Source organism: Balaenoptera musculus, chromosome 1 (assembly GCF_009873245.2).
Source record: "Balaenoptera musculus isolate JJ_BM4_2016_0621 chromosome 1, mBalMus1.pri.v3, whole genome shotgun sequence".
Lineage (NCBI taxonomy): Eukaryota > Metazoa > Chordata > Mammalia > Artiodactyla > Balaenopteridae > Balaenoptera > Balaenoptera musculus.
Genome location: NC_045785.1, coordinates 18,745,509 through 18,755,521, shown reverse-complemented (window position 1 = coordinate 18,755,521; position 10,013 = coordinate 18,745,509). Strand labels below are relative to the sequence as shown.

The window sequence follows — 10,013 nt, the reverse complement described above, 5'->3', positions numbered from 1 at the left end:
TCAGCCTCATGGCCTGAGGGCTAGCTGAGCTCACATTAAGGCACATCAGGAGGAGGGAGGGCATCATTGGGTTAGGGTACATGGAGTACATGGGAATCCCACACCCAGAAGGAGGGGTGGAGAAAGCTCTCAGCACGCCTAGAGTCGTGCAGTTACTGGTGGAGCTCTCACTTAGCAAATGTTGCTGGGTGCCAGACATTGCACCACAGGCTCCACATTCCCTAATTGAATCTTTGCAATCAGACTGCAAGGCAGGCATCATTGACCCCACTGCACAGGTGATAAAACCAAAATGGCTAAGTGACTTGCCCAAGGTCATAGAGCTAGTAAGCGGGGGCACCTCCATCAGGCTGCTCTGGGGGGAAGGGGTTATAGAACCAGTTTAAATGTCTGTCTCGTGCTGGATTGGAAGCCCACACCTCTTGGCTGTAAAACAGATTCACACTCACTCTTCACAATGAATGTATAAATGTGGGTCTTGGAAATCCCTTCCTAGGTTGGGTCAGTATAAAATGGGAGAGAGGGCTTCCCTGGTGGCGCAGTGGTTAAGAATCCACCTGCCAATGCAGGAGACACGGGTTCAAGCCCTGGTCCGGGAAGATCCCACATGCCACAGAACAACTAAGCCTGTGTGCCACAACTACTGAGCCTGCGCTCTAGAGTCCGTGAGCCACAACTACTGAGCCCATGTGCCACAACTACTGAAGCCCACGTGCCTAGAGCCCATGCTCCGCAACAAGAGAAGCCACCGCAATGAGAAGCCTGCGTACCACAACGAAGAGTAGCACCCCACTCACCACAACTAGAGAAAAGCCCGCGTGCAACAACGAAGACCCAATGCAGCCAAAAATAAATAAATTTATAAATTAAAAAAAAAATAGGAGAGAGCCATCAAATGTTCTCTGCCCAAAGATGCTCTTAACCCTGCAGCCAGGGAGGAAGGGAGATGCTTAGGAAGGGGATTTCAAATAGGGCAGGAGACTGAGATTTTTTTTTTTGTCAATATTATGACATAGTATGAGTGTGTTTCATGTTTGGTAATTGCAATCATTGTTGCTCTTGTTGTGGTCATCCATGTACAATGCTTGGTGTCAGTCTATTTATCTCCTGTAAAAATAAAATACAGTGTGTGTGTGTGTGTGTGAAAAAAATAAAAATTAAAAATTAAAAAATTAAAATAAATAAATAAAAATCAAAAAACAAAAAATTTTTTATTGAGGTATATTTGATGTACAATATTACATAAGTTTCAGGTGTACAACATAGTGATTAACAACTTTAAAGGTTATATTCCATTTATAGTTATTATAAAATATTGCATATTCCCTGTGTTATACAATATACCTTTGTAGCTTATTTATTTTATACACAGTAGTTTTTACCTCTTAATCCCCTATCTTTATCTTCCCCCTCCCCCCTTCTCTCTCCCCACTGGTAACCACTAGTTTGTTCTCTATATGTGTGAGTCTGTTTCTTTTTTGTTATATTCACTAGTTTGTTTTATTTTTTAGATTCCACATATAAGTGATATCATTCAGTATTTTTCTTTCTCTGTCTGACTTATTTCACTTAGCATAATGCCCTCCAAGTCCATCCATGTTGCTGCAAATGGCAAAATTTCATTCTTTGTTATGGCTGAGTAGTATTCCATTGTATGTATACACCACATCTTCTTTATCCAGTCATCTGTTGATGGACACTTAGGTTGCTCCCATATCTTGGCAATTGTAAATAATGCTGCTATGAACACTGGGGTGCATGTATCTTTTCGAATTAATGTTTTCATTTTTAAAATATATTCCCAGGAGTGGAAATGCTGGATCACATGGTAGTTCTATTGAATTTTTCGAGGAACCTCCATACAGTTTTCCATAGTGGCGGCACCAATTTGCATTCTTACCAGTAGTGCGCGAGGGTTCCCTTTTAGGAGACTGAGATTTTGTCTGAAGAGCTCACTTGTGTATTCTCTCCCCAACACCCTCTCCTGAGGGGTCCCCAAGGCACTAGGAAGAATGACAGGCACAGTGCTGCTGGGCCCCCTGAGGCCCCAGGAGGAGGCCAGGAGGGAAGCTGTGTCTCTGCACTGGGGCACAGCCTCCCCCAAATCTGCTCACCCCCCGAGACCTGGCTCAGGTGTCTCTTCCTCATCACGTCCTGTTGTAACTGCCTGTCTCCCCGTCTAGATTAGGGCTTATTTCCTAACGTCAGGCATCTTATCTTTTTCCTTCTGCATCCTCAGTGCCCACCAGGCCTAGGTATGAATGAACATGAGGGGAAAAAATTGAGATGGGAGCAGGGGGAGCAAAGGTGGGGAAGAAAGTTCCCACAGTGGCCACTCGGGAAGCCTGAGAACTTTGGACAGTGAAGGAGGAAAAGGCTTCCCCTCCTGTCCTGGCTGTGCCACACCCCTGCACACACCCTCGCACATACCCCACTGTGGCCGGGCGGGGCTGGTCAGTAGCTGCTGGAGGGGGCTATGTAGAGAGATGAGAAGGAACCCACTTCCATCTTCACCAGTGATCACTTACGAGCACTAAAGACTCATTTTTAGGTCACATCCCCTCCATGTCTTCACAAAGTCTGGGGGCCCAGCCTCACTATCTCCATTTTCAGAAGGGGAATCAGATGAGAGAAGCTGAGGGTCTTCCCCAAAGCACCTGTCACTGTGGTGGGCGGGGCGGGGGGAGGTAGAATTCAGATCAGAGCTCCCAGCAGCTGAGAAAACCACCCCTGATCTGTTTTCCATGCAGCCAGGCCTGAGCTATGAGCTCCTTTCCACTGCAGCGGCGGTGGGGCTAGAGCTGGATTGGAAGGGATGGAGCCGAGGGGAGGAGCTCTCTTTGGGAGGAGGTGGGGGTGGGGACAGCTCCACCTGTTGCCGTCTTGGCAATGCTGGACCCAGGGAACGGCCCCTCCCTCTGTCGCCCCCCCCCCCCACCCAAAGTTCTCATCCGTTGTCATCACACTGCCTCAGAGCTGCTATATTTAAGGCCCATGCAGGCTCCAAGATCACATTCTTCTCCCGGTCCCCGCTGAGTCCAGGGCAAGAAGAAATCAAGGACCCTCTCATCCTCTGGAATCTTCTCCCCAGAGACACCTAAGTGGGCACGGCTGCTTCTGTGAGTCACCTCCAGGGATCAGGGGTGGGGAGGGAGACCTCCAGATAATGAGACCCTCAGCTTTCCATTGGCAAGTGGAGTGTGTGTGTGTGTGTGTGTGTGTGTGTGTGTGTGTGTGTGTGTGTGTTGGGAAAGGATCCTGGGAGATTTGGAAAGAAAAAGTATACATATGCTTAGGTATCACCCCAAGTGGAAATGAGAGGGGATTCTAGAAAAAATCTCTGCGCCATCACACTGTTCTGTGTGGCCCTGGGTCTTCTGAGCTGAGCCTTCTGTGATGTGAAAGCTACAAAACACACGCACACACACATCATTTGGGGATGCCCTGAGAAGTGGAGGCTTTCCTGCAGGAATCAGGCATCAGCAAGGACCGGGGTGGGCCGGCAGGTCCAGCAAACCTAGAGCAGTCCTGGCGGAGCCCTGCTTGGCCGGCCCGGCAGGCAGGGGATGAGAGCAAGCCCGGAGGGCCCGCATGGCGAGGCGGGGAGGACGTTCATCCAGCCTGGGCTCACTGGTACGAAACCGAGGCCAGCACTCCAGCCTCGGAAGCTGGTGGGGAGCATTAGGAGCACATCCCAGCCTGGGCAGGCGGTGTCTCTGCTCCCACCCACAGGACCCAGCTTTCTGCCATCAGGGCTCTGAGTCACTGTGGCTCGGTGCGCTTCTCTTCCACTCCTGAGGAATAAGAGAGGCCTCCTTGCCCCTTCTCACCGAGGGATGCCGTCAGGGGACCGGGCGGGGCAGGGCTGGGGGTGGGCGGCAGACAGACTGAGGCTTGGGAGGAAAGTGGAGTGGGTGGGGAAAGCCACACAGCAGGACCCCTGGCCCGCGGCTTTGCACCCTCTGGGGAGGGCAAGGGGGACGACTTCCCTTCCTGGCCAACCGCACACTGCTGACCCTCCGCAGCAGGCACACACAGCCCTCCGGAGACAGGACGGGGAGCTGCGCTCTCCTCCTTGCTGCCTAACCCTTAGCCTCAGTCAGTGCTTTAAAAAGAATCATGGCTCATCCACTAAAGCCAGGGGTCTGGTTGCAGGCGGCCCTGGAGGTCAGGGATGAGCGCCAGGCCCGCCCTGCTGCGCTAATCAGGAACAGGGCATTCGGGGAAGGGAGCCAGCAGCTGATGCCAGGGAACGTTAACCCTCAGCTGCTGGGGCCGGGGCCGTGTGTCCCAGGAAAGCCGGGGGCCTCCCTGCGCAGGGTGGTACCCAGCGGCTCTCTCCTTGGGCCGTGAGGAGGAAGGAACACAAAGAGCAGGCCAGTCATTCTCTGGGTGCAGGCAGACCCTCCTCCTCAGGAGGAGCCGGATGCGAAGCCCAAGGGGTGACTGTCCCGTTGTGTTCAGCCGAGGTCACTGCAGGAGGCCAAAGAAGCCTCACGGGCAGCCCTTGGTCCCGGAGAACACTCTGCAGTAACCCAGTCTGCCTTGGGTGTCCTTTGTGGATACCCAAAGGGAGCAAACTTTTAGGAACCGGAAGGATCAAATCCCACTAAAATTGACCCTTGGCAGCCTGAGCCCCCTGACACCCCAAAACAGGCCCTTTTAGGCCAAGGATCTCTGATGAGGTCAGCGGGCCCACCTCACACACCATGGACTTAGAGAAATGGTCCCCCACGGGCGAGTTCACACCCTGGTCAGAACACAGACCGCATGTACACACTCCGCCGTGGCCGGCAGGCCCCAAGGGAGAGGCAGGGACAGGGCAGAGCCGGACCTCATAGAAGCAGACAGGAGAGGGCTGAGGGGGTGGTCCCCCCTTCTGCTTCCGCCTTCATGCCCAGGGTCTACATCAGGGCCTCCCAGGTCAGAGGCCTGCCCCCGAATTCCCACCTGGAGAAGGTTTGGAAGCCATTCCAGGGGTTCCACCAGGCATCCTAGAGCTTCAGTATCAGAGGGCCCTCAGAGGCCTGGTGGTGACACCGCACCCCAGATCTGGGAAAGAATTTAGTGCAAGAACCCAGAGCTAGCTAGCTGAGGGTCCCCCACTCTCCTCGCCTGCCTCTCCATGTCCTGGACATCAGAGTGCCCAATCCCTCACCGTCTCGGAAGCTGAGACCCGGAGAAGGGAGGGCCTTGCCCAGGTCATGCGGGGGAGGGGGGCAGGTGCCGGTGGATGCCGGGAGCCGCTGGGGCAGCGCATGGAGTGGTGGACAAGCCAGGCTGAGAGCGCAAAGCCTGCCTCTGTCACCTGGGGCGGGCCTCCCCCCATCGGGCCTGAGCTCCCCCGTCTGCCCACGGGAGAGAGAACCCCTACCAGCAAACCTCCAGAGATGCTGGCGGACCCCACGGGGAAGGGCTGGGTGGACGCCTGGTGGAGTGACCGTGCACCTTGGCTCGGCAGGTTGTCGCTCTTGCAGCCATAACTCTGCCCCAGAGCCCAGGAGGTATGGGGGAGCCCCGGGCACCCGAGGCCGTGGCGGTGCACAGGCTAGAACACCGCCGGGAAGAAGAACAGAAGGAGGCGCGGCAACACAGCCTGCAGATGGGCTCCTCCACGCGGAAATGGACCTTCCACAGCAGGTGGGAGCCTCGGGGACCCACCCCAGCCCCTGCCCTTCCCCCAGGGCCCTCGGTCTGACGGGGAGGCACAGCCCTGCTCTCTGGAGGCCCCAGTCTGCGGGGGGAGGCGTAGCCTTGACCTCTGTATACTTCAGTTTGAGGAGACAGGCACAGCCCTGCTTTCTGAGACCCGGTGTGAGGAGAGAGGCACAGCTGTGCCTGCTAGTGCCCTGAGGTAGGCAGGTGGATCCCCCAGCCAGACCCCCAGCCAAACCTGCAGGAGCCATGAACTCTCTTTTCCCGGGGGCAGCGAGGAAGAGGATCAGTTCAGCGCGGCAGACTACGCCCTCGCAGCTGCCCTGGCTCTGACGGCCTCCTCAGAGACATCGTGGTAAGTCAGGTGACCTTTCCAGAGAGCCCTGGGCTGGGAAGAGGTCATCCTGTCCAGTCCTCTGCCTCCCCACTGGGCTCCCACACTCAGCTTGAAGAACCTGCCCGAAGTTACGCATCTAGAGTAAGCGGCTAGTCAGAGGTTTAAGCCCGGGGCTGACCGACCACAAAGCCCGCTGCACCACCCTCTGGATGAGCCCGCAGGCAGTAGTGAGGGACCATCCCCGAGGGAGAGGCTGGTGGGGGTCTGTACTCCACCATCCGGCTTCCATGGCGGGGAAGGAGGCTGGGGATGGGGAGAGGAGGAGCAAGGAAACCAGCCCAAATTTTGGACACGAGTCCCGAGATGGGAAGGCCTCTGAGCCCTAGAGCATCAGGAGGCCTGGGTCCTGGTCCTGGCTGGCCTGGAGCAAGTTACCCAGCCTCAGGTCCCTACCCTGTAGGATGGGGAGACTAAGACCTGTCCACCTGCTTGTAGTGAAAACAAGAGGAACAATGGTTTGTGAAAGAGCCTTATGAACTGTATCAATAATATTCATTACGCACCTTCTAAAAGCCGGACCCACTCAGGGTATTTTGGAGGCAAGAGAGGATTAGAAGTTGCCCTTGTCCTCAAGAAGCTTTAAGTGTGGCCGGCAGTGCTGGGCTTGGGGAAGGCAGGGCCAGGGCATCCCCACATCACCACCCCCAGAGTCTCCACCCCTGACAGCCTCCGTCACCGCAGGGAGGCCCAGCTGAGGCGCCAGACCAGCACCGTGGAGCTGGAGGAGCGAGGGCAGAAGCGGGTGGGCTTCGGCAATGAGTGGGAGAAGATGGAGATCGCCTTCCTACGGACCCGGTGGCTGCTGCGCCAGAGGCGAGACCGGAAGGCGCTGAGATGGCAGGTGAGAGGGATGGGCTGGGGCCTCCAGGGCCCTGGAAACTGAGACCCATCACATGCCATCCAACTCGACCTACCCCCTTCGCAAGAAGTGCTGGACATCCCAGTGCCCCTACCCTCTAGCTGCGTGACCTTGGTCAAGCAATCATTCTAACTGAGCCTCGGTTTTCTCATCTGTGAAATGGGTGTATGTGGTACCAATGCTTGGTGTCGAGGTGGGAAGTAAATGAGATCAGGCTGATAAAGTCACTTTCCCAGTGCCTAGAACACAGAAGACCCTCAGGGAATGCTACTCCTGACAAATGTCAGGGATCTGAAGCCACTTCCATACCCCCTCCCTGGGCAGGACAACAATAGTTGTAATACTTACATGGGTGTTATCAGTGCCTATGTTTTTCGCATATTAACTCATTTAATCCTCACTGCAACCCCACAGGCGGGTGGGGGAATATTATTATCATCCCCATTTTGCAGATAAGGAAATGGAGGACTGGCCTATGGTCTCACAGCTAGTAAGTGGCAGCGTTTGGCCTTGACCCCACGCCCTGCGCTCTGTGGCACGCTGCCTCTCAGCCGCTGGTGGGGGAGGGGCTCTAGCCCACGTGGGCCCGACTCCAGAGCCTGGGTGTTCGCGGGGGGGGGGGGGGGGCGGGGGGGAGGTAACAGCAAAGACGGGGGAGAGGTGGTGCCCCGGCTCATAGAAGTCACAGGCCCCCTCCCGCCTCCAGACAGAGAAGAAGGTCCGGGAGGCCAAGGAGCTGAGGGAGCTGTGTTCCGGACGCGGGCCCTGGTTCTGTATCCCGCTGCGCTCCCACGCGGTCTGGGAGCGCACCACGGTCCTACTGACCTGCACCGTGCAGGCCTCGCCTCCACCCCAGGTCACCTGGTAAGCCCCCGGGGGCAGGAGAGAAGGGGTCCTTGCCCTGCCCCCACTCTCTGGGCCTCTGGGGGTTCCCTGAGTGTGAGTTCCTTACACCCAACACCTCCCTTCCAGGGACCCGGCCCCTCCCCTAGAAGTTCCTGCCGCCTTAGAAAAGCTGCAGACCCACAGACCCTGAGCTCTGCCCGCCCCAAACAGAGCAGCAGCTGCTGGGGAGGCTCAGGAGGGGTTATTCTTAGCTGCCTCCCAGCCAGCCTGGGGCTAGAAGTCTGGGCTGCCCGGGGAGTCAGCGCTTATAAAAATACGATTCTGGTGGCATGTGAAGGCAGCTGCTCTGAGCTGGACATCTCTGGGGCTGCAGGAAGATGGGGGGAGGCAGGGAGGGTAGGGGCCCTGCAGTGAGAAGGAGCCCAGGCCTCGCTCTCTCTCTGCCAACTTGGTGTGTGGTCTCAACTATGGCTCTTAACCTCTCTGGTCCTGCCTCCATTTCCTGTTCTGTAAAATGGGTTGAAGACCTCCTGTCTGGCTTGCACGTGGTGAGGATTTAATGCCACGACAACGTGGAAGCCCTCAGAACTTGAAAGGTGCTGGGAAAGCAGGAGGTGCCTTTCCTGGGAATGAACACGTAACAGAACCACAGAGTCGAAGCCTTGCTGGCAGAGGCGGGAGCCTCCTGAATGGGCCTGGTGGGTGGGGGTGGAGAGTAGGAGAGAGTAGCAAAGTGAGCATTACAGTTGGTTTTTCTTTTTTTTTTTCCTTAAAGCATATATAATGCCTCAGAAGTCAGAGAAAGAAAAAGAGCTTAGGCCAAGAGCAATCAAGAAAAGTGTTCTGAGGGAGGTGGCCTTGGGGCTGGTCATTGCCAGGTGGCATTCGTTCAAATTCCTTGGGGACCAAGGCAGTCCGGGAGGAGGACTGCTCCCAACAGCCAGCCTGAGCTAAGTGGGGGTCAGCTGCTCAGCTGGCCTGGCCTGACAGCCAAGCCCTGCCCTGCCCTGGCACTGAGGCCCACATCTAAGGCATTGCATGGGAGCCTCCTGGGAGGGAGTCTTGTTTCCACCCTTGCCAGCAAGGTTGCCACAACAAGGAGCTGAGCATTTCTTGTAAGTGGCAGAGGCCAAGGCCAGGCCCACCTCCAGCCAGAGGGACTCAGGTGGCCCCCGGGGCTCCTGGCTTTGGGATCTGGTTTCCCATCATCAATCACCTCCGGCAGGGCCACACATCATCCTGGGATTGGCCTCCAGAGCTCTGCCCAGGCCCTGGTAGAGACCCAGCCCCCCGGTCAGCAGGAAGATCCTGGCTGTCCAGGCTTGTCAGCCGAGTCCATTCATTCAGCAATACTGAGCACTTCCTGAATGCAGGAGCAACTTCAGGGCGAGTTAGGCAAGGCCCAGGCTGGCTATGTTTACACTGCAGAAGTAAGCCCTGGCCACAATTCATTAATGTCAGAATCACTCTCCCAGGCCAAGTAGCCTTCAAAAGTAAAATCTCACACCAAAATATGGGGAATTCTCTGGCAGTCCAGTGGTTAGGACTCGGCGCTTTCACTGCCAGGGTCATAGGTTCGATCCCTGGTGGGGGAACTAAGATCCCACAAGCCGCATGGCCAAAAAATTAAAAATTAAAAAAATAAAGGGGTGGGGGGAGGGGGAAAAAAAACACCAGAATATGTAGGGGAAAAATAAACCTAGAAAAATAATAAAAATCTCACTCTTTTATGTGGGCCTCTCTGAGCCAGGCTCTAGGCTGGGTGCCTCGCCTTAGCTGTCTCACTTAATGCTGTTTTATGATTGGCTGCCATTCAGCCTCATCCTTCAGGTACAGGCAGGAGACTGAAGCCCAGAGAGAGACAAAATGAGACCTCAAGTCTCTGGCTGTCCAGGTCGAGCCCAGAGCTGCAGCTGCTGCTTTTTCTGGGAAAGGCAGAAAGCTGGCCAGGCTGAGTTGTCTGGAATGTTCCTGACAGCTGGCGGGTGGGGGGGCTGACCTTGGCCCCCAGACCTGGGAGACGTGGAAAGATTGGGCATGCAGATTAGGCACCATCCTCCCAACAGGACACTTAGTTGGGCTCCTTTCAGAAGAGGTCACAGCCTGGGGGCTGTGTAGTGGGGCGTGGGCACAGCACTGTTTGGTTGCCATGGAGACAAACGGGGCGGGGGCTGTCCAAGGAAGGTGATATACTGAGGTTGGGGTGCCCTCTCTTGGCCAAGGCCTCCTCTTTGACCTCAACCACCACTGGGGCTG

The 10,013-nt window shown here is 55.7% G+C and overlaps 1 protein-coding gene across 2 annotated transcripts in view; it reads left to right on the top strand.

Annotated features, from left to right (window-relative positions):
• Positions 1–3,016: 3,016 nt before the first annotated feature.
• MYOM3 (myomesin 3) overlaps positions 3,017–10,013 on the top strand; it is a 46,761-nt gene continuing 39,764 nt past the window's right edge. For both annotated transcript variants that reach the window (XM_036849455.1, XM_036849454.1), the window contains exons 1-5: positions 3,017–3,119; positions 5,462–5,640; positions 5,930–6,010; positions 6,734–6,893; positions 7,618–7,775. In XM_036849455.1, coding sequence (XP_036705350.1) covers positions 5,507–5,640; positions 5,930–6,010; positions 6,734–6,893; positions 7,618–7,775 — 533 coding nt within the window. In that variant the 5' untranslated portion in view covers positions 3,017–3,119; positions 5,462–5,506. The remainder of the gene's footprint in view (positions 3,120–5,461; positions 5,641–5,929; positions 6,011–6,733; positions 6,894–7,617; positions 7,776–10,013) is intronic.